Source organism: Leptopilina boulardi, unplaced genomic scaffold, assembly GCF_019393585.1.
Source record: "Leptopilina boulardi isolate dan_hultmark-lab unplaced genomic scaffold, ZJU_Lbou_2.1 LbouV2_384, whole genome shotgun sequence".
NCBI lineage: Eukaryota > Metazoa > Arthropoda > Insecta > Hymenoptera > Figitidae > Leptopilina > Leptopilina boulardi.
The window spans coordinates 1,378,940-1,404,862 of NW_026137956.1; the positions used below are offsets into that span (position 1 = coordinate 1,378,940).

A 25,923-nucleotide genomic window follows, 5' to 3' on the forward strand; every position below is an offset into this window, starting at 1 on the left:
CCTCTTAGTTAGTATTTTTACCTAGTTTTGAGATTATGTTTTAATCTCAACACCAGCTGTCTCTTAACTTATGATCTGTTAATATTCAGAACGAAAATAAAAACATAACCTCAAAATTAGGTTAATTTCAAGGTGAAAAGGCCGTGGGGTTTGAGGTTAAAATCAGGGCCAAAATACTAAAAACATAAATTCTTGAAATAGAGTCGGAGGCGAAATATTTTTGTAGTTTAGGGATATTATATCGCAGGATATCCGTGGGATATCCTCAGGATATCTATGGGATATTCTTAGGATATTCACGGGATATTTAATACCTCAACATATATTTTTAAAGGTTAAAATTGTTAAGCTAATATAATGAATAATAATATAAGAAAAACAAAAATCTTATGAGCTTCTAATTTATTTTAAATGAAGATTTGAAACGCATTTTTTAAAGTTTTTAAATAAACTCATGCACTTAATGTATAATTAATATTAATAGTTATTCGTTATTTGCAGGAAAGAATTTATATTGTTTAAAGCCAATTTATTTTCTGACAATATTAAGCATATGAATAAAGGAATGAATCACGAATGAGTAAAAAATTAGCTAATAATTTTTCAAATTAAACAACTTTCTCGAAAAACAAGTTGCATTTTATTTTATTTATATAAAATTTAATTCACAGAATATTCTCACTCGTAGTCTCTTAATGACTTTAAAAACAGTATCATGAGAATATCTTCTTGACATCCAGAAGATATACTGAGAATATCCTGAAAATATCTGTGGGATATCCTGACGATATCTATGGGATATCTGAAGGACATTTATGAAAATATATAGAGATATTCAGAAGATATCCTGTGGATATCCTCAGATATCCATGGGATAACCAGAGGATATCCAAACCGCCGATTGTTTGGATATCCTTAAGAGATTATTTTTATATCCATAGGACATCCCTAGGATATCTGCGGGATATTATCAATATATCCCAAGATATCTTGTGTTATTAGGATGATAAGGTTAGAGAATTAAAGCCTAACCAACAAATATTAATAATCAAATAACGTTTATTTCTTGCATACACAGTAACTTAACAAATTCCACATGCGGAATCAAAAGTTTCATTCATTAAAAAAAAATTCATTGAAAAAGAAATTATAAAGTAATTCAATAGACTAATAGAATTTATAAACACATAAAATTTCAATCTGACAAAATTTTCAGTCAATAATAATATATAAAAATGAATTTATTAAATTTTGTTATACATATTAAATGAAAATTTGAAATTAACATATATATATATATATATATATAAATAAAATAATAATAAAAATCATTCGCTCATTTATACAGCAATTAATTTCCTAAGTTCAGTTACATTTCAATAATTTACATTTTTGTCTCAGTCGATTTTCAAAATTATATTATTAGCAATTATTATTTATTAATGCACAAACCATTTTGGATTTATGATTTCGATTTAGCATTTATAAAAACAATAGAAAGCTAAAAAAAAAATTATCATTATTAATCTATTGGCACATCCCCACAAAATTCATAATTTATACATTTCAGCTCCTTTTTTCAAAATACGAAATTGTTTTTAATTATAATTAAAATTGTTGATTGTTTTATTTGTTAATTAACTAAAATACTAATAATTTAAAATTAATTTCTAGTGATATATTAATTGATTAAAATATTAATTTTAATTCAGAAATTAAAATTTCCTAATTAGTTTAATAAATAAATTGAATACAAAATTTTATATGACTCGAAATTGTCAATTGTTTTTCTATATATACACACATAATTATATATATATATATATATAGAATATCATTTTCGGTTGTAATACTGATACAAAGTCAGACCTTAGTCTCCTTTATCACACATCATTTGACCGTGTTTCGATGATTACAAAGTTTCCAGAGTTTCACACGATTAAATTGTTTATCGTACTCGGATGTCCTCAGTTATATATTATATGATGTTTCAAAGTTTCAGGACAGATATTCAAATACGATAACAATACATTATTAAGATAATGATGAGACATTATATATAGTTACTTATAAATAATCAAGGATTGGCTCTAGGACGATGTAGCTACCCTGGACACTAGATTTCAATAGATGCGCTAAGATTAAGTAAAAATAATTTACACTTTCTATTTATAACACTATATGCTTTACAATATAATTTGTTAAAATATAAAATACAATTGTTCAAATTTTGTTTAAAAAAAAAATTCCTGAGAAAGTAAAAAAAAATTACTATAATAAAAAATTATTTTCTACTCGCCCCGGGTGCCATTTCGTCTAAAGCCAACCCTGTAAATAATATTAAAATTTTTAATTGTACAACAAAATGACTGTTCATAATTTTTTTGGTATTTAAATTATTATATACATACATAATCGATAACTTTTGATTTCCATACAACGTAATACAGTAAAACCTCAGATGTTGTCAAGAGTCAGAGATCGTAAATCTTAGGTAGCGTCGCTTTTCTAACCACGCCCCTCAGCCTATAGCATACAAGCATTCAGGTCCGTATGACACAGAAGAGCACATTGGGGGATAGAAATTTAAGAAAAAAATTATAAAATATATTTAAAAAATATTTAAAATGTATTGTATATTATATTTATTAATAAATATTTATTAATTATTATACTATAAATTTAAAAAGTTAAAAATAAAAAAGTACATGAAAAATATTTAAATATTTAATATTTAAAAATAGTTAACCCTATGCGCCCACTTTAGGAATTAAATGCTACGGCTATGAACTAAGTAAAAGTAGGCGGTCCAACAAGTGGCCTTAGAGTTCGGCGCTATCCGAGATCCAACGGTATATGAGGTTTTACTGTATACTAAATCTTTGCCTGGTAAATTTTACAGGAAATGCGTTCTTAAATAAAATCATAATAATAGCTACTGTATTTTTTTATAAATTAAATATTATATCGAAGGAACAGTTGTTGATTTGAAAAATGATTTTCCATCGTCTAACCCTCATTTATTTAATGTCAATTATAATAAATAAAAAAAAACAAATTTAAAAATAATATAAATATAACATAAATACAATATAAATATAACAATAAATAATAATATAATAATAATAAATATTATTAATAATTTTAAATAATGATAATAAATTTTTGAAAATTGAAAGATTCACAGTCGTATGAAAAGCAAAAGTTAAAATAAAAAAAAAAATTTGAATTCTTTAACTGACAATTTTTTTTTAATTTATAAATAAACAAAAAAATAAATTATCACAAGAAAACTATTATAACATACATTCATTTAACAATTTACAAAATTAAATAACTTAAAAATCACACAAATATTGATATTTTCGATTTATCAGAAATTGATTCTTACATAATTAAAGATTGAGCGTATTTATCATTTCAAAAATGATCGAAATAAACAATTACAAGTCGAGTCAATTTTTCGCCTAATTTCTTTTGATGTCAATTGTTTTTCATTAAAAAAAAAAAGTGAAAAAATACAAATTTTCTTCTATTTTTGAAATGTTTAACATTTACATTGCACATTTATTAAATATTCTCCTAATTATCAATTTATTTTTAATTAGAAATTACTAATTTACAATAAATAAATATTCTTCAAGTCATTATTTTGTCTAAATTGTGCCAATTTACAAAAAAAAAAAATTCAAAAAAAATTTTATAAAATACAAAATTTAATTTTAAACAAAAAATAAATGGATATTTTTTACTAACAAACAAATAATTGAAAAAAGAAGAAAACAATAAATAATTATACATATTATAAATTAATAAATAAATAATTTTAATTCTTTTAACGAAATATTTAGATAAAAAAAAAAAATTTATCACTATAATCACACTTCTCTCTTACTGTCATATTATTCGTATCTATAACAATTGCTTTTCGCTAAATTCAGATTCACAGAGCATATTTATTATTAATTCCTAGATAAAAAGGATGGCTTTATACAAAAATCTTGTAAAGTTATAATATTGAGGTAAAGAAATCGAATTCTACCCTATTTCTTTTTTTTTTAAATTTCTGTATAGAGAAAAATCTTGAAAAATCTTTAGTACATAACATAAAATTGTACTCTTTCCTGATTTCTTTCTTTTTTTTTGTCTTACATTTATACAAATAACCGCAAAATTTTCCCCATCTTTATTTCTTTTACCACAAATTCAGTAAAATACAAGTGTGTAAACACTCCGTATAAGCATTAAACTACTTATTAGCACGATTTTTCATTTTTTTTTTTTCATTTAGTATTTATATAAAAAAACTGGCAGATTCGTGAGAGACCTCTTGTGCAAAGTTTTCAACTACTTTTTTAACGAGAGCTTTCAGTTTTTCTGTCAAGTTATATTTACTTGTGCACAAGTGACTTCCAAAAATTTTATAGTTTTTTTTTTTTTTTTTTTTTAATCTTTTTGGAAGCTTTTTGTTACATGTGCATACAATTATACAAACTAGTTAACAGTAAGTTCGCGAGGACTTTATTTTTATTATTATTATTATTATTATTATTATTATTTATATTATTATTATTAGGTATTATAAGTGGTTTATCATTCCAGGTTGAAAAAAATCCAAATTTTACAAAGTTCATTTTTTATGACTAAAAAAAATTGTTGAATGGTTTATCTAATATTACTTATTAATTATATTTATTGATTAAAATTATTAATTTTTTTAATAACTAATATTAGATGTTGCAGGAATTATTAAAAAAAAATTTGATCTGTAAATTTTACACTACTTCATATGTGCCTTATGCACAGATAGTACCTAATATCCAAAAAGTAATTGTCATTTTTTCGGCGATTTTAATAGAAAAATGATCGCTTATTACAAATCTGATAACAAGTTTTCAAAATTCAAAATGGCGGATTCAAAATGGCGAACGATTTTTTTTATAAATTCATCACATTCTCTTCTCTCTAAATCTGAATTAGTAATAAATGATTACTAATTTGAATTAGTGACTCACTTTTTGCTTCTGAATTAGTTAAATTTTACTAATTGTTAGTAAAAGTTACTAATAATTAGTAAAATTTTACTAATTCAGAAGCAAAAAGTGAGTCAAAATTTATTATAGAATTAGTAAACATTTTTACTAATTCAGATTTAGAGAGTTAAAAATCGTTATTCAGGGATTTTTGACCACTGTATTTGATCCATCATTTTTAATTTTGAAAATCTGATGTCAAATTCGTTATCAGCGACTCAAAAAATCCCTAATAAACCAGTTTCAAGTGAATCTAATGAATTTTTCAAAAATTCTTCCGCCATATTGAATACGCCATTTTGAATTTTGAAAATCTAATGTTAGATTCGTAATCAGCGACCTTAAAAACCTTCAAGTAATTAGTTTCAAGATCCTATCAGTTTCTAAAAAAATTCGTCCGCCATATTTAATTTTGAAAATTTGACATTAGATTTGTAATCAACGACTCCAGAAAATCTCTGAATAACATTTTTTTTTTTTTGAGTAAATACATTAAAAATTAACGAAGACAATATTAAATTAATAAAATGGCTAATTCAGGGTTTTTTTTTAAATCGTTGTTTACAAATTTGATGTTAATTTTTCATAATTCAAAATGTCGGATCCAATATGGCGGAAAATTTTTTCAAAATTGCTTAAATTCGCTTGAAACTCGCTACTCGGGGGTTTTCGGTGTTGTTGATTATGAATCCGATGTCAGTTTTTTAAAATTCAAAAAGGCAAATCCAATATGACAAAAGAATCTTTAAAAATTGATCGAATTCGCTTAAAACTCGTTCTCTAAATTTTTAAAAATACTCAACAAAAAATAAAAGACTTTTCTACATTTCATAGTAATAAAAGTATGTCCCTGAGAATACAATGTTGCTATTTATTATTTACTTACTAGACGCAATAATGTTTTAATTTTATATTCCTTTTTTAATAAAGCTAATTGTCAAATTAATTTTTTTTCCACACTATTGCGTTGACTAGTTACTTTACTATTAATAAATAATGTAAAGGATTAATTAAATAAATTTATATAAAATTGAATTTAGCAACGCTTAAAAAGCACCTATTTGTGTTGAAATTTCAAGTTTAATACTTGATAATATAAGAAAAAAATTGAAAAATATTCTATTCATTAATTCTATTTGATGTCTTCAATTAACAGTCTTTATAAACAATAGTTTTTTTAATCAATAATAGTAAACGTTACAAATATTTCAACTTTATCGATATTTATAACTATTAGCCTTTACACTTTTCATTAACTGAAAAGAAAAAATGTCGAAAATATATTATTTTATAATAATTAATGAACTTTGTAAAATTTGTAATATGTCCTCTTTCTTTTTTTTTGCAAAATAGTAATTGTAAATTCGATTGACTGATTGAATTTTATTTAACCGCTTTTGAGATCATTACTGGATGTGTCGTATTCTCGCCAAGAATTAACAACACATACATTTTCACCGCGCCACCATTCATTTAGATCTTTATAATATTTTGGTGGACGTGTGTCATGCAACATGGCGCACACTCGACACCAAAAGTAGGTATTTATAAATTCTCCAGTGCCTTTCCACTTGAAATAAGAGTTGTAGAGCTCGTCGTCTTTGTCCAGTCGATGAAGGTACTCAGCAAGCTCCTTAGGTGACTTGAATTCATCCACATGAATGTAGGATCGATAAGGTGCGCTTTTAGCATAGTCTCTTGGATGTGCCCCCATCACTATTGGAAGAACGTTGTGCCTGAAATATATATTTATTTTTATTCTAAATCCAAAAATTAAAGACTTTTAATATAATAATAGAAACTTTTTGAGATTATTTAAGGAAACCGCAATAATATTAAAATTAAGTATTTTGAAAATCTGACTTCAGAATCGTGATCAGCGACCCCAAAAACCCCTGAGTAAGAATTTTTAGGAAAATTTATCGAATTTTTCAAAATTTTTGGCAGCCATATTGGATCAGCCATTTTGAATTTCTAAAAACCCCAAAAACCACCGAGTAAGAATTTTTGCGAATATACGTTAAGATGTTATCTTGTTTGGGCCACTCTCAAGGGGTTAAGGGTCGCTGATTACGAATCCAAAGTCAGATTTTTTAAAATTCAAAATGGCGGATACAATATGGAGGCAATTTTTTTTAAATTGATCAAATCCACTCGAAACTGGTTGCTAGGAGGTTTCGTTTTCGCTAATTACGAATTATCTGAAGTTATTATTATTATCTTATTTTGCATCTACCATTTTGAATTTTTAAAATCCAACGTCATATTCGTAATCAGCGACCTCAAAAACCTCCGAGTAACAAGTTTCAAGCAAATCCGATCCATATTTAATTTTGTCATCCACCATGTTGGATCCGCCATTTTAAATTTTCAAAATCTGATGCAAGATTCGTAATCAGGGACCCCAAAAACTTTATATAGGCATTATTGTCAGATTATATCGTATTGTTCCTTAGTCACAATTATATTTATTGTAAAAAACGCTTTCCTGTAACTTAATTTGTTTATAACATTTATTTTGTTGATAAAAAAGACTATTTTAACGCAATAATATTGTTTAAAAACAATAGATGGAATACCGATCATAAATAGAAAAAATTTGGAGATAATATTAAAAAATTCAGGTAAACTCTAACAAAAAGGTATTTCGTGTAACTTTGTAAGAGCTATTTGGAAAATATATTATGCCTAATATCTGTTTATAAAAATCGTAGTAAAAAAAATTTGAAGTAAGTCACATAGAACAAGCGCTAAATTTTTAGAAAACAATGATAGACTAGTGATTGTGATCTGTAGAAATTTGTTTCATTATAATGCATCAAATGATCATTAAACGCACAAAAAATAGTGCAGCAGGATCGGATAGGATTTTGTATATTTAAAATTTTGTTTATTTAAGACATAAAGATGCATTTATGTATGGCAGCAAACATTGAAACATAATAGAGCCTAAAAAAGGGAGGAAGCTAATGAATGTTCAACAATATAGAAAATTCACTAATTAATATGTAAATTCAAGTGATTTCGTTTTCTTTTTATGTATAAAATAAATCTACGTCAACAGATTTTCTCTACTTTTTCACTTCATTCAAAAAGGCCTTCCGGACATTTTAAACATTTTAATTTAGGCATGCGAAAATCAGAATTGTAATTAGGTTTTCCCTGGCGGATTCGATTTGCGTAATGTCTACTTAACTAAGCGGACTTTAGGTAGACATTAGGTAGACATGTAAAAAAACGTATAAAAAAGCTATTAATCGACTTATTATGATAAAAAAAAGTTGATAAAAGGGTAAATGAATGTTTATAGAGTAAATTCGTACAAAATTTGTAATTAATAAAGCAATAAATAATTAATAATGAATGGAAATGTGCGCGAGGTACCTGATCAGTTCAGCTGTACAATTATTTTCGTGCTATTTTCATGAAAAGAATATAAATTAACTGCAAAAACAATTGATATTTATAAAAAAATGTAAAATTGATTTAATTTTATTGTTTGCAATACGAATTATTAAATAATAATTAAGTTTTTATCAAATGTGAATAGTGTTGTGAAAACCTGTGAAAACTAATGAGTTACTACATTACCGATCGCATATGATAATAAAAAGTTCTCGATGAGTGTAACAAAAAAGCTGCAATCATGTCCGTAATTTTGGACGAGAAACAATTATGAAATCAATAATTATTTGTATAACTTTATTCTGCATTTTAAAATTCACTTTTTATTTTCTTTCAAAGCAAAAGCTTGGAAGAAAACATGCTCGCACTGTATTGTAAAAACTAGTGGCGCCATCTCTCATATGCGATCGGTAATGTAGTAACTCATTAGTTTTCACAGGTTTTCACAACACTATTCACATTTGATAAAAACTTAATTATTATTTAATAATTCGTATTGCAAACAATAAAATTAAATCAATTTTACACTTTTTTATAAATATCAATTGTTTTTGCAGTTAATTTATATTCTTTTCATGAAAATAGCACGAAAATAATTGTACAGCTGAACTGATCAGGTACCTCGCGCACATTTCCATTCATTATTAATTATTTATTGCTTTATTAATTACAAATTTTGTACGAATTTACTCTATAAACATTCATTTACCCTTTTATCAACTTTTTTTTATCATAATAAGTCGATTAATAGCTTTTTTATACGTTTTTTTACATGTCTACCTAATGTCTACCTAAAGTCCGCTTAGTTAAGTAGACATTACGCAAATCGAATCCGCCAGGGTTGGTAAGAATAACCCGAAATTGTCGAAACATGGTGCCTACGTCACACAGATTAAGGGTCAACAGGTGGGTTAATAAATTTTTGATGATTTTTGACGTAGAGACAGGTGGGGTAAAAATAAAAGTTTACATCACTTATTATGAATAAGATATGAGAAAAATTGTTAAAATTTTATAAAAATCGACAAGTTATTTCTAGAATTAATATTGCCAAAAAGCATTATATTTTAAATAAGATTATATTACAACTTCTCTATTTAAAAACTACATTACTTATTGTCACCTATTGAATTTTTGCATATCTAAGTTGGCGGATTTTCTTTAAAATGAGGATGAAAATGAATTAGAATTTTTATAATCACATGGAGGAAGAATAAAAAGGAAAGAGAAGGAAGTGTCTCCAAGGAGGATTCAAATTAAAACGACGAGAAAGCCAGGGCATTTGCGTTGTCCTGGTACTTGCTAGTTTAATTTAATCTAATCCGAAACGAGCTTATACCGAAGTCCCCTAGTACGAGTGTTGGTACTTAAGTCGCAAGACCCATTAAACCTAACCCCGGCAAGCTCAAACCCAGTCTACCTCCCTAGAGTCCTGTCCTATTCCAAAAGTCCAGTAACTCTTCTACCGAGAGATTGCGAATCCAATCTGGGTCTACAAAGGCATGATCCCAGCATTGATGTCTCACTGCAGCGTAGGCTGGACAGTGACATAAAATATGAGTCGAAGATTCGTCTTCTAAATCACACAATCTGTACCTAGGTGAGACGTTTCTACCTATTTTGTGCTGATGATAGTTTAGGGGACCATGTTCTGTCAGCAGCCTAACCACTGCTCTAACTCTGATCATGTTGAGTTTTAGAAGGGACTCGGCAAAGCTTCCACTGAGTCTTAATCCCAACAGAGCCTTGGCCTGTCTACCTACAGTAGTCTCCGCCCACTCTCTCCATGATGCCTACCGCCGGTTCCAGGCCTACCATAGATATATCAGACCCTCTACGGGCTAAGATATCCGCTTCCTCATTTCCTCTGATTCCCTAGTGTCCTGATACCCAGATTAATGAAAGCATATTTTTCAAACCTAGCTCGTCCAATACCTTTCGGCATTCCCAAACTAGTTTTGATTCTATAGTCGGATTACTCAAGGCGTTTAAAGTCTGATTCCTCATTTCGTCATCTGGTCAGAAACGAAGCATGAAGAAGTTGGCATTACGCAAGCCGATTGTTTCGGCCAGAACCTTCATAGGTTTAGGATAATAGAGGACGCGAAGTGTATGGCAATGCTCAGACGAGCCGTGTTTTTGGAGAGATATCAAGTTCTTTATTACACGGAAAGAAGGTTTCACCTATAATCGACGTACAGTCACCGAAAAGTACGGTTCCATGCACAGGAAATATTCATGCTAGGCCGACACCTTAATTTTCCATGACGTTCACTGATTAATACGGTGGCGTCACGATATATTTCGCTGCACGCATTGAAAATTAGAGTATCGCCATGTGCATCATCTGAAATTTAGATACGTGCACGGAAAAATCCCGCTCCAACACTAGTAATTTCAACTGTCATGTTGTACATCTGGTTTATAAGTGAAACCTTCTTTCCGTGTACTCATGTCATGAGAACTTAACATAAGGATAACAGAGAAAGGTTACATCGGAAAAATCCTCCTGCTGGACCCCAGTTTTGGATTTTCAAGGCGACCTTTACTTGCGAAGTTAAATACCGAAAGGTAGTACCGCAAAAGGAAGTTATGTCCAGTAAAAGGGTGTGTTTTTTAGTAGATGGACTAGAACCAAAGTGGTAATCCCTACCCAACCTAGGAGTACGGGCTCCAGGTATTTTACTTGGAAGTAGGCCTCGAAGGGTTATGCAGATTTTTCACTTCCCTCGTAGAATAATAATAAAAAAAACAGTAGGCTAACATAATCTTAATTTAGGTACAGCACAAACATAATTCCCAACCATAAGTTTTGTAGCTGTTATTACGAAACTATTTCTTTCAGTTTAACGATGATGAAGTCTCCGAATGTAGAACGTACGTCGAAGTTCTGGTGAAACTTTGCAAGAAAGTGAACGCTGATGCTAGTCATACAAAGGTAGCAGGCAACTTCTAATTTTAGATCCAGAGGATTCCTTCGATAAGGGGACATTGACAAGAAGGTGAGCAGAACCTTAGGAACCTATGAGCAGATTTTCACCGTACAAAGTTAGGCGGCCTACATGCCGAGGCATGACTATAGGTATGCTTTTTTGGTACCCCTGACGTCAGGCCACCAAAGAGGCATACCTAAAGTCATGCCTCGGCATGTTGGCCGCCTAACTTTTTACGGTGAAAATCTGCTCTATAGGTATAATGAAAACGGGGGACCGAAAGTTTACACTGTAGATCCGCGACATGAATTGCTTTACCCAGGAAGAAGTTCAGAAGAAACTAGCAGAAATTCTAAATTTCATCAAGAAAATGATGATCCTCGGACTTAACAAGCTCGGGATAAACATCGCAGTTATAGTTACCGATTAAGAAGAGTGGCATAGGTGTCTTTATTACGATCACTTAGATTTTAGCTGCGGAAAAGCCGATCATAATTTCACAGATTGTAAAAAAAAGCTCAAGCTATCATGCTAGGTTTTCAAGACTATTATAACTTCTTTTGCTTATATTCAAAATTAGAAATTATAATTATAATTTAATTTCATTCTTGGATTTAAATATTATACGTCAATCAAATGGTTCTACTGATACAAATTGATATGGAGAAAATGAAGTTTAAGATAGCAGGTTTCGAGAACTATTTATTAATTTTTACTTTTATGCTTTATTGATTGCTTCTCGATGATTAAAATAACTTAAAGGACATTTAATGACTTCTTTCATAAAAATAATAACTTTTTTTCTCTTACCCAAGTCCATTAACAAAAAACTTCTCCGTAATGTAATCTCGGCAGTTAGAATTTTCAAATGCGAGGTAGAATTTGTAATCAGCATCCAACATGTCGAAACAAGCTTGATTTTGAGATCGTGGACAACGTAAACTGCCACAAGCGCCATAAATATCGACTTGAATGTATTTGGATAATTCTTTGGCATAATTCATTCTTTGATTGCGTGGATGACAATTAGATACAAACCAGGCAACCTAAAATTTACCAAAAAAAAAAAAAAATATCAAAATAAATCATTTTTTTATTAGTTCGTTATAAATAAGAAAATAAATAATTTTCTTTTATAAATATAATACCAGAGTTTATAATTTGGATTTTTTTTAAGGAAAACGTAATTAAATTTATAAAAATTTATCTTTGGCATAAATACATTTTTGTAAATGGAAATATGTTAGGTACAATATACAATATAAAAGTTTTATAGATTCACAAAGTCAAAAATCTTATTCAAGAAATCGAGCGAGTGACATAATTTCAAATCAAGTGACTTTTGCAGTATCGAGTTTCAAAGAGAGGATAGCCCACATCTATTGACCTAAATTCCTCATAGAGAATGAACATGTATTCACATGAAAGAACAGAATTCGAAGTTATTCAATATTTATATTTGAGATACTGAGAAATTACTTTTTTTTCTCATTCAAATTTTGCATTTTTATTAAATATACTTTAAATCGATAAATTTTATATTTTTAGTAAAAATTTATTTATTTCAATTCTATAAATTTAAAAATGAAAAATTATTTAAATTAATTTAGTGCATATAATATTTTTAATACATCAGAAAATGTATTTTTAAATATATAGAAGAAACTGTTAGCTGTAAATTAATTTCTTAATGTATTAATGCATTCATAAATTGCTCACCTTTTTTGTTTTATTTTCCGCGTAATTAAAATTTTGTTCAATTTGTGTGACACTGGAATCAAAGTACTGCCACCTTTCATATGGTGCTACAATGTCACTATCTCGACGATAAGTTGCAGTCCAGTTCACTTGTACACTCTTAATAGTTTGTGTATGATAAGGACATTCCAAAAAGTATAACAACCACACCTAAAAATAAAAAAATTATGAATTTTATATTACTTATATACTTATTTACTTATAAAATAAAATTATTTAAAAAATTTTTTTTTATATTTGTTTTATTAAATTTTGTTAATTTTCAATTTTTAAAATATTTTTAGATCCCTTGTAACAAACTTTCCGTTTAGTAAAATATTTCTAAAAAAAAATTTCAATTACTGTTTTTTAATATTATTTTTATATTCTTGTTTTTGAATTTTATTTTTCTTGTACTTAAATAACATTATTTTTTCTTGATCCTTTTTTAACACAACAATGTTATATATTTCTTTCTTTTTCTATATAAAAAAAAAATTGTTTTTATTATGTAGTCGCAAGGTCAACTATTTTAATCAATAATAACCTTAACCTGTTATTAACTAATCCTCTAAAACAGTAACAATCATTTGTTATCGAATTTATTTTGCGCTTAAACTTGAATTTATTCAATGTAGATAGCAACAGAATGCGGGTGAAAATCGTGAAACCTTTATACATAAATAAAAGACAATGAATTTTTATATAATTCTTAAATTATCAAGTTTCATTTGCAATTTTGTAAAATTTATCAGAATTTTGTAACAGCGAAAGTAAAAAAAAGTGCATTTAATTGTGTATTGAAAATAAATCACCGCTTTCTTATTTAGTTACGATTTTCTGTAATTTTTTTGATAATTTTCTTTAATAATTAATTAATATTAATTATCATTATTTTTTCTTATATTTTATTATTGACAATTCTAAAATAATTTAATTTTTATTCTTTATAAAAAAAATGCTGTCATACCTGATTGGGACGTCTTCGACCCACGTGGGTAACATAGTCTTTAAATAAAATCAAATCAGCATCAGCATGATTATCACGAATTATTGTACATGAACTAACGGGACAACCCTGTTGTATAAAAATATCATGCCCCACTTTTGCGTCACTCATGCCATGAGGAATTAATATTTTTTTATATGGTAGATCAGAATTTGTTTTATTGTAATCCGGAGGTACGAACATTAGCTAAAAGTAATTTAAAAATACATTAGTTAATAAGGAATAATCCCTTGTATTTCAAAAGCCAAAGAGTAATAAAAATAAAATGGGTTTTTTTTCCAAAGTTAGACTTTATAATGGTTATTTTTCTAAATTAAATTGTCAGCAATTTAAAAACATTATGCTTTTCCAAAAATTGAGCTAAGTTCATAAAAATTACTACTTCGGGATTTTTGGAATAGCTGCGATTACGAATTTTATAATAAATTCTTAAATAGGAACCCGCAAAAACTCAACAGACTTTGAGTTCTGAACAAAAAGTGTATTCTGCACTTTTTGATAGGACCAACAGCCTCTTAGAGTGGTGGTACCTTGTGGATTCCATGGCAAACCTAAACCAGTTGATCAAAAAGAATAATTACGAGCGACCGTGAAAAACAGATTTACAGGTTAATGCTTTGGCTAAATCGCCTCTCGCGTAGGACATTGGTCGGTGGACCTGGATGCCATAAGAAAAACGCATGCATAACGCATGTCAAATAACAGCAACGGAAGAACCGCTTGCAACCCAATTCACTCTGAAGTGAACAATAAGGCGATCAAGGAGGATCGCTTAGCCAACGTACAATTCAGGAAATAATAGATATAGAATGACAGAAAAAGATCGAAGAGGAACTCCCAAAGAAGGTTAAATCTGTCTGCCTCCAAAGGAATGTAAACATGAGTATCAAGGACGGACTGAAGAATCTTCAATCCCTCCTTGAAGAAGCGAAATCAAAGTACGTAACAGTAGACTGAAATCTCGAAACTTTGATGTGGTTTGCTAAGAGAAACCAAGAGGATTGTAAACAAAGGAGAGAGCACCAGTTTAAGCACCAACTTAAGAGTCCAATTACTGATACAGAGATAAGAAAAAGTTTCGAAAGTGTAGAAGAGACTCGAACCAGAACCAGGAAAAAGAAAACAGGCGTTAAGGCAATGGAAGCACCGAAGCCCCAAAGTCGTAGTCTGCCGAAAATAGCGAAAAGAGAATCCGATAGTTATTCAATTGTCATTTAAGACATGCGGATATTTTGTATAAATTCCAAACGAAGGTCAATATATAAATTCCAGCGGCACGATAGCACGAGCTACAAAAATGGAAAACTTCCTGATTAAAATCGTAGGTGACTTCAACAAAGAAGGTCCTCACTGCAGAGGTTACCAATGCGGTCGGAAGCATATGATTAAGGTGCAGTCAGCGGATCGAAGGGTCACACTTGATATTCGCGACTTGAATTATTATCTTTCCAGGTAGAAGAGGTGCAACAATTTTTGGCAAAAGTACAAAGAAGCCAGAAAGCAGGAATGTAGCAGCATGAAACTAACGGTTGTAGTAATCAATTCAGAGGAAGCGGACGGGCTGAACGAATTAGGGCCCATAAGGAATCGTTCTTATGAGCTGCTCGATTAAGAAGATAATTATGAATTATTAGAAGAATTCAAGAATTATTATCGATGCCTCGTTTTCAGACATATCGGCTGCATGCTTTAGGTGCGGAGAAGCTGGTTATAAGTTAGCAGATTGTAAGAAAATACTAAGTTGCTTTTTATTTAAAATACACACTGAGAGAAGAAAAGCACGGAATCTGAAATGGAGAAGTTCAGCATCTGTACACCAAGTTGAGCGCAGCAGCAGCGTCACTATGTGATAGATGCCGTACTAAAATGTGAAATGAATGTTGTGCTTGGCTTGAGTATAGATACTGTACACAGATATGGAACTGTTCAGAAGTACAGTATCTGTCGGTCGCTATGAGACAGATTCCGTATAACTTAGTTCACACCGCTGCCGCGCTGCTAGAGCTTAGTATCTGAACTATGAACGACACCAACTGAACAAAACTAAAGAACGGATACTGACACCCATTTTACACGGCCGGCGTTCGTCACAGTACGAATTCTGTGCTTTTCTTCTCTCAGTGCAGTTATTTATGGAAACTTAAGAACCACATCGCAATTAGTGGACCATATACGAAGTCCTCAAATCTGCATTCGAGGAAGTCAAGCTAATACTCTCGCAAGAATCCAAGTGCAATAGATCAAAAAGATCGGCCAAAACATAATCACGCAAGTTAGACCCCAGGGATATTCACCTACCAAGTTTAGTTATCAGTTGGTAATTCAGAAATCTAGCTCAAAATTTTATTGTCAAATTTGGAAAAATGATTGTTGCATCGAGATTATAATTTTCAATTTTTCTATACATTATATTTATACCTGATTCGTTATTCTGTCATCTTTGGTATCTTCATCGGGCCAAAGACGTGCTAATCTTCTTCCGGTTTGTCGATTTTTCATAGCAGGTTGAGGTCTTCTTTTTCCACCTTTCATATACCACGGTCTGTTGGATGGGTCGGTAATTTCTACAATATTTTCTATTACATTCTGTACAACTGTTGTATTCGATACCTTTAAATAAATATAACATTAATTAATTAATTAAACTAATAAATAAATTTCAACAATTATTGATTTTTTAATTGTTAATTAATTATTAATTAATATGAATTAAACACTTTAATGTGAAATAAAGATATTAATTTGCAATAATTATGAATACATAATTTAACAAAAGAACAGTTATATATTTCTATAAATTACAAAAAGTTATATATCATCGTTGTTTTAAAATTTGTCCCTCCCTCAAAATTTGCAAGTAAAGGGTAAAATTTAACCTTAAAATATGTTTCAAAAAAATTCAAGTTTAAGTAATTAAATTAAATTCAAATGTGAATGTTAAAGTAATTAGACAAGGGGCGAACGTAAATAACTTCATTAAGGCAAGATAGAGGGAAATATTATAAAAGTCAATATATTTTAGTTTGAAGTAAACAAATGGAGGAGGTTTTTCTTTTTTGTATAGTCATTAAAATAATTAGAAATTAAAGTGTTTTTAGTACAATATTTGTATTGATGGTATATGTAAATATAGAAGATAAAAATCACCAACGTTATTTTATAAACAGTTCAAGGCTAACATTTATTATATTCTATAATTACGCAATACATTTTTAATTTTTTATCAACATCAATATGAGGGAATAAAAATACACATATATATATATATAATTATTTATAGTTTTATAATTGAAATTAATTAAAATAATTGAATGGCTGTATTCGATAGGGGTGTTACGCGTGAATTGTGGCGTATAAGTATTGTCAAATAGGTCGATTTTTTTAAAGTATCTCAACTTGCAATTTTTATTATTATTTCTTATAGAGAATTAAACACACCTTTTTCCTCTGATAAACATTTTTATTCGTTTTTGAAATAATTAGAAAAAACTACATATTTGAAAAATCAAAAATTTTAATATTTTTTCACTTTAATAAATTGGTTATTGATTTTTGATATTTTTTAATTAATAAAAAAAGAAAACTAAAACCTTGAGTATCCTTAAATTAGAGAAATAATAAAATAATTAATTATTAATACTCGAAGGTGAATTACGTAAGGAAAAGTTTAATAATAATAATAATAATAATAATAATAATAATAAGAAATAATTAATAATATTTCTTACTTGCGGACTGTCCACTACTCGAATTGGCTGTATTTGTCCTGCATCTGCACGTGTACTGTGCCATATTTCCTTTTGTCGCACATTCATAATTACTAAAAACATCCCCGTCAAGCAAAAAACGTATAGAAAACATCTTTTTAAGGATAATCGTGGCCGACCCATACCGCCTTGCAACTTGGCAAAGCTTCTTTTAGCCTTGTGTATCTATCATCCTTCGCGACATTCGATTTATCTGAAATGGTAAAGAAACATTTTTTATGTATATCATGAACCTTCATATAAAACCTTATCGGTAACATTAGATATAGATATATATGTTTATGAAACATTCTTTAAACTCTGATTTTTATTATTTACAAACAATTCAAAGTCATTATAAGTGTTAGGTATAAATCAACCTTTGTGAAAATTTGTTATAAAAGTTTCTATAATAGTTTCTATTACGTACAATATAATAAGCAATTCCAAGTTAAATTTACCTATATGACCTTTTAAATTCGGATAAATATATTTTTTTAACACTTTAATGTCAATTATTTACATTTGCAAATTTTTAGTTTTCTTGTAGAATATAGTAGGCAAAAAAAAGAGTTTTTACCAAAAATAATTGATAATTAAACTTTTAATGGTTCCCATGCAGAAATTGCCTGACTTTGCCCTATTTAAAGTAAGGCATTGGTAAGGGCCTTATCAGTTTTCCCTGTTTGAGTAAAATGTGAACAAATTAAATTTTTAAAGTTTTTCCTTCATAAAGTGTTATTAACAATAAAATAAAACCGTTTTACAATAATTTTAGATATTTTTTTATTTTAGTATATTTTGACCAGAATTTCTGACCAAAATACCAACTAGGGTATTCCATATATGGCCCTGTCAAGGGCCTTTTCAGTTTTCCTTGTTTAAAAAAATCCAAACTAATTAAGTATTTAAAGTTAACATTTCGTAAAAATGTTATTGTAAATTAGTTAAATGATTTCGATTTTAATAATAATAATTTATTTCTTATTACTAAATTTTCTTATGGGTTCCTGTTAAATTCCCTAAGTATGGAACTCTCCATAGTTACTACGATATTGACACATTTTTCAGAACGATGGCACAAAAAAAAATTTTTATGTAAAGTTTGAGAAGTATTAATTAAAAGAAGATAATAAGTATTAAAAGTAGCAAATTACATTGGATAAAATAATAATTTATAATTTTTTTAATTTACATTGAATAGTAAAATTATCTGGATAGTGACAAGACTGTCCTCAAATATCATGCAAGCCATCCTAGCGTGCGTGCAAATTCACTGAAAAAAATGTTGCCGAGAAATTCAACTACCATTGGGTAGTTGACTAGAAAGTAGTTAAAATAACTACTTTTTTAGTTAATCTAATCATGTTCATGTAGTTAATGTAACTATTTTTAAGAAGTTAATAAGTAATAGTTGATTTTACGTAAATATGTAGTTAAAGTACAACTACAGGTCGGTAGTAAAATTAAATTTCTTAAGGTAGTAAAAACAAGTGTAATTGTAGTCAACTCAAAATTTGAAGAGTAGTAAATCCAACTACTATTCACCAGTTATATGAAATGTAGTAAAAGGAATTATTTTCTTTAATTAATATAACTGCTTTTTGAGTAGTCAATTTTTTATTAATTTCTATGATTTTATAGGCTTCAATTAAATTCTTGTTGTAGAATTAACAAGTCATCTGTAATTAAAACTACTACTTTAAATAGTAGATTTTTACTATTTTAATTAATTCGATAAACTTAAACAAGATTTTTGATGTAGAATTTAGAAATCGTTTCCAGTTAAAACTACTACTTTAAGTAGTAGATTTTACTACTCAAAGTGGTACAATAGGCTTTAAGAACATTTTTGTTGTAGAATTAACAAATCCTTTGCAATTAAAACTACTACTTTAAGTAGTAATTTTTTACTATTTTAATTAATTCAATAAGCTTGAAAAACGTTTTTGATGTAAAATTTACAAATCGTTTCCAATTAAAACTACTACTTTCAGTAGTAGCTTTTACTATCTTAAAGTGGTTCAAATAGGCTTTAAGAACATTTATGTCGTAGAATTAAAAAATCCTTTGCAATTAAAACTATCAGTTTAAGTAGTAGATTTTACTGCACTATGCAATTAAACAACTTATAATATAATTAAAAGATGAAAAATTTACAAGTCAAAACTTAAAAAGGATAGTTATAGCAACTAATAAAAGTAGTAAAAATGACTACTTTAAATAGTTAAATTACCAATTGAACAAGCAGAAAGTAATCTTCGAGTAGTTTGCAGACTGTTGTAGCGAGCGTGCGTGGTTAGTCGGTTAAGGTATCGGATAGCGAGCGTTAGGATCGAGGGTTCAATTCCCGTCGATTAAAAATTTTCTCTGTTAGATACATAATCGTTAGGGCATAAAATAAGTGTCATTATAGGAGAGAAGATGAAAAAGTCAATTCTACTGATAATAAACAATTATAAATAAAAAATAATTTTATTTTCCTATTTTAAGTAGTAAAATCTACTACTTAAAGTAGTAGTTTTAATTGCAAAAGATTTATTAATTCTACAAAAAAATGTTCTTAAAGCCTATTGAACCACTTTAAGTAGTCAAATCTACTACTTACATCTTGAGTTGTTTTAACATTTTTAAATTGAGTTAATACAATCACAAAATGTCATTCTACTAGTTTTTTTCAGTGTTTAAATTCACATATAATGTATATTCAACTTCAGTAAGAAATCTTTTTATAAAAAATTACATCAGAAATATTAATGACTTTGGCATTAACTTTTTTCAAGAATTTGCATGCAATTAAGTAATTTTAAGGGTCCATTCATTAATTACGTAAGGGTCCACAGGGGGCGGGGGGGGGGGATTATAAAATCTCTACATGGTCTTACGTTGGGGGATGAGTGGGGGCAGAAGCTACTTTTACATAAGATTTTGCCAAGTATTTTTCATTTGTATACACTGTAAAAAAATTAGAGAGTTAACGTTACTGGGAGTTAGGAGTTAAATTTTTCGAGTTAAAAATGAACTCAAAAAAGGAGTTAATAATTAAATTAACTCCATAAAACCAACTCCCTAGGCATAAAATTAACTCGAAAAGCATTAACTCCCTTCGCTTTAACTCCAAAAGGGTGGGATTTTTATAGCAACTAGGATTCCTAGTTATTATGAAAAGGAATTAGTTGGGATAACTAGAAATCCTAGTTAATGTGACTCTGATTTTTAGTCGGTTCTTCTCGTGACTAGAAGCATAGCTAAATAAAATAAATAAAAAAAAAAAATTATTGGATGTACGAGGAATCGGAACCCTGGTTTTAATTATAATTTATTTAATTTTTATTATTATAATATAATTTAATAATAATCGAATGTCAATTAATTTTTTTTTTTTTTTTTTTGTAAATCTGTTACCAAAAATGTGAAACACAAAAAAATGTATCCTTATAAAAATTGTGATTTTTTATAAAATTTTGACATTTAAAACTCTATAATATAGTGAAAATTGATAAACATCTACAGGTGTAGGTGAAAGCCTCCAATCAAGATTAAACGCCGCGGAAGTAAGTTAACATTCTAAATGTTATTTTTAATTAATTTTCTTCATAGAGCAAAGTTAATGATTCAACATTCACTACATACTATCGCTATTCATATATAAATTATGAGTTTTATCACATAATATCTAAGATTTAATGTTTTCTAATAAACATAGGTATATATAATATAATTTTCATGTGTATAAACTGAGACAAATTAAATAAAAATGACAGTGAAAGTGGTCAAAAATATATTCCGCAATTATTATATTACACGCGAAAATAATTTTTAAAAATTTTGATTCAAAAAAATAAAAAAATATTCAAAATATAATGATTGAATATTATTGATCCTTGTTATTTATTACAGGTTACATTTTTTTCATTAGAAGATTTAATTAAAAATGTCCGGTTATGTTTAACACTCCTCGCATATATATGTATTTTTTTTTTTTTTGAGGCTAAAATGTATTATGTCAATTTTTGTTCACGTGTATATTACGTATACAAATAACTGAATTTATTCAAGTCATTTGAGTTTTAAAACTAAAAACTCTTTGTCATTCAAACCATGTTGAACAGTTGAGGATATCAAGTGACATGAAATTTAGTAATAGGATGCCAAAATAAAATATAATTAGTTACATTTGTGGTTTAAATTAGAAGATTATTTCCTAATTTGTATATGAGGCAAAATTCCTGAAATGTCCGAACAAAAAATTAAAAGTTCTCGAATTTAATCCATACTTTTCTAAAATGTTGTTATTGTTGGTGAAAGTCTAAAAATCAATTATTATTGAATTTAATAAAATAGTTTTTGAATTACAACGTTTTTAATTTTTGACTTTTGAAAAAAAAAATTTTTTTTCAATGTACAATATTTATAAGTAGAATGCATAAAAGTTAACATATATATAATGATTTTTAAAGCTTTTTTGACGAGCTACACGTTGTTAATAAAATTTTTTTTTTAAATAACATTTGACCTTGAAATTCAAGGTCAAAATGTTAATTTACGTTTATCTCAAAATCGGATTTTTTAAAAATATTTTTAACTATCTCAATGGAAAGCTTGACTAATTTCCTACAAAACATGTAATTTTCAGAGTGGGATCTTTTAAAGTTTTTGAGATATTAATTAATTAATTAATTAATGTTTATAACAAATGAAATATTTTACAAACGAATAAAGTTACCGTAATTCTAAAGTTAGTAATTGAAAGTTAACGTAATTCCGCATCCAACGAGCCCTATATGAAGTATTTTGGATAAGTAGATTGTTAATAAACAATTAGTTAACATTGCAATTGTTTATTAACAATCTACTTATCCAAAATACTTCATATAGGGCTCGTTGGATGCGGAATTACGTTAACTTTCAATTACTAACTTTAGAATTACGGTAACTTTATTCGTTTGTAAAATATTTCATTTGTTATAAACATTAATTAATTGTTATTTTAAAAAAAAAATTTTATTAACAGCGTGTAGCTCGTCAAAAAAGCTTTAAAAATCATTATATATATGTTAACTTTTATGCATTCTACTTATAAATATTGTACATTGAAAAAAATTTTTTTTTTCAAAAGTCAAAAATTAAAAACGTTGTAATTCAAAAACTATTTTATTAAATTCAATAATAATTGATTTTTAGACTTTCACCAACAATAACAACATTTTAGAATAGTATGGATTAAATTCGAGAACTTTTAATTTTTTGTTCGGACATTTCAGGAATTTTGCCTCATATATATACCTATGTATATATAACGAAAGCGTACACTTTTTAAAAGATAATTTTTATTTTAAATTTTGTTACATTGAATTGTGAATAATTCAATACATATTTTTCATACCATAAAGATAATAAAGTAATAATAATAAAACGTATTTTATGTATAAATAAAAGATTTCAAAAAGTAAAAAGAGAATTTAATTTTTTCTTTACAATTTCCTCTTAGGTTCGATTTAACAAGAGACGTCCTTGACAAATTAATAAAAAATAATATTATTTAAATTAATTTAAAAAAAATTTCTTTTGTAGGATAAATTCTAAATGTTGTATTAGTTATTATTTATTAAAATTATTATTATTATTATTATTATTATTAATATTATTATTAATTTTTTTATATACGATTATCTGTAGGGCATCATTAAATCTTAGCACTTTGATTTACAGATTTCAATTATAAATGAAACAGCATATATTCTCGCGTGATATGTCTCTCTAACCTTAATGAGTGAACTACATTAGGCAAATTGCCAAATGGATAAAAATCGATATTAGACTTTATTTCTTTACTAAATGAGACGAAAACAACAGAAAATTTGTTTTTGTTGAAAATTAAACTAGTCAAAATTTTTCGCATTTTATTTATTTATTTATTTTTTTTTTAATGTACAAGGAAAAAAATCTTTATTTGATATAGCGATAAGTTTCACTGGAACAGCGATATATTTCACTGAAACAACGAAAGTTTTCGCTATTCGAGAGAAATATAACGCTATTACCAGATAAAGATTTTTTTCCGTGATACATAATAATAATTAAATATACACACTAATTTAAAAGTCTCAAATTGATACCAAAAAATATCAAATTGATATAAAAATTTGGATCAATTTGATATTTTCTTTATCAATTTGATAGTTTTAAATTAGTGTAGTGTATCTAATAAATTTATTAAATCTGTAGAATATCTAAAAAAAAAATTTATTTGATTATAATAATCGCTCACTTGACTATTATCAAATAAATATTTACTTGAATTAAATAAATTTTATTTGAATCAACATAACTTATGTATTTGAAACAAATACCATTAAATTGACTCAAATAATATGATTATTTAATATCAATAAATATTTACTTAATAATAGTCGAAACTAAACAATTATTTGAATCAAGTAATATTTTTTCAATGTATACCTACATAATGTTTTAGATATTGATTTTGAATAAAAAAAATTTTTTTTTTTTTGCTTAACAAATGAATCTAAAATGTCAAATTAAAAAATTTTTTTTAGGTCACTTGTAAAATTTATTTTCTTTTTAATTTCGGTATGTAGAATTTTAATTTATAACATTAAGATAAGCTAATGTAAATTTAACACTTTTTATTTTAAGAAATTTGTTTTCCAAAAATTAATTTGATACAGGTAGAAAAAAAAATTTTTTTTAATTACTGAAAACTATTTGATTTGTTAATTGTTTCTTAATGCTAAAATAATAGAATTTTTTCATACACTTTTTTTTTAAATATATTCTAATATGACAATTTATGTTTTAAGTTTAACATAAAATGATAATAAAAAAAGAATTTTTAATCAAAGTTAAATAATTTTATATCAACATTTTTTTGTTTGGATTATATTAATATTTACGATTTTTTATTCTTCCATATATTATTTCACTAATATGGAATTCTATTGTTATACCAATTACTTATATTAAAAACAAAATATTTATATTGTATAATTAATTATCTAGAATTTATTATTATAATTCTTTTGTTATTAAAAAATAAACATTTATTGCGCGTCTGTAAAATGATATTTAATGGACTTGTCTAAATATAAACTAAAGCTCTTCCAATCGATGCATTTTCACTATTTTAAAAGTTAACTGCATATATCATAAATTGAAACATTCGGTTGTTTCAAAATAAATAAAAAAAAAATAAAAAAAAAAAAACATTTAAGGAAGCATTTTTACGTAATGCTATTTTAAAACATTATCAAGTATTACAATTCTTTCTTGGTTAACATATTTTTATAAATATATTTAAATGCTTAACAATATTTGTTTCTTTTTGTTTTAATTATAGAAATTATTGATTCAAATAAAGTCGATTTAATTTAATTAAAAATTATTTGTTTCAAGTAATAAAGCTCAATTAATAAAATAATTTTTTTTTCATTCTAGAGAAACAATAGAAAGAAAGAAATTTTAAATAAAAAAAAAAAAAACTGATTGTGAATGTCACGCTTCAATGATAAAGAATAAATGAAGGCAAAAGATAAAAAAAAAAGAGAAAAAAAGACAATGAGTGTAAAATTATAAAGAAATGGCTAAAAAAAAAAAAAATAAGAGACGTAGGAAAGAAAAAATTGACTTTTTAAACTCACTGTGCAATATTGCCGCGAGATTTTTTAATTGACAGATGTAGTGGTAGCGCCATGTATTAAGCAGACTATCGATGGCCCAACGCCCAATGACTGCCGCACGTTTTCACAACACACGCACCAAGTCACGCGACAAAATCCGATTACATACACTATAAGGACTCATGGTTATTTTCCCCTTTTCGTTCTTAGGACAATAAGTGACGATTCTATACTTATTGTATTTTGTATTTTGACGTTTGATTTTTGTTTTTTTTTTTTTATTTATTTATTTATTTTTTTTTTTTAATAAAAGTGAGGAAGACCCGGCTCAATAAAAATTGTGCCTCACCCACCGATTATGTTTTCCTTTTGATACACCTTATCCAAATGATTCTTCTTCTGTGTAGTTCATATCAAACC

The 25,923-nt window shown here is 27.2% G+C and overlaps 1 protein-coding gene across 2 annotated transcripts; it reads right to left on the minus strand.

The window, feature by feature from the left end:
- Window positions 1–4,046: 4,046 nt before the first annotated feature.
- Window positions 4,047–25,923, minus strand: LOC127288275 (glycoprotein 3-alpha-L-fucosyltransferase A). Of its 2 annotated transcripts, none has more exons than XM_051315632.1 (7): window positions 25,857–25,923; window positions 17,846–18,077; window positions 16,536–16,727; window positions 14,079–14,303; window positions 13,091–13,279; window positions 12,182–12,417; window positions 4,047–6,769 (listed from the first exon to the last, which is right to left on the minus strand). In XM_051315632.1, the coding sequence occupies exons 2-7, from the start codon at window positions 18,005–18,007 to the stop codon at window positions 6,421–6,423; spliced, it is 1,353 nt and encodes a 450-aa protein (XP_051171589.1). In that variant the 5' UTR covers window positions 18,008–18,077; window positions 25,857–25,923; the 3' UTR covers window positions 4,047–6,420. The 2 variants fall into 2 exon arrangements, with proteins under 2 accessions (XP_051171589.1, XP_051171588.1); XM_051315631.1 differs by having other exon boundaries at window positions 25,525–25,917.

What these genes read in the sequence shown, in the direction of transcription:
- LOC127288275 (XM_051315632.1), bottom strand. Translation starts at nt 18,007, where the DNA reads ATGGGTCGGCCACGATTATCCTTAAAAAGATGTTTTCTATACGTTTTT. An exon ending in ATGACAGAATAACGAATCAG is followed by an intron (nt 14,304 to 16,535) that starts GTATAAATATAA and finishes AATTACTTTTAG; the next exon opens with CTAATGTTCGTACCTCCGGA. An exon ending in TTTTTTGTTAATGGACTTGG is followed by an intron (nt 6,770 to 12,181) that starts GTAAGAGAAAAA and finishes TATATATTTCAG; the next exon opens with GCACAACGTTCTTCCAATAG.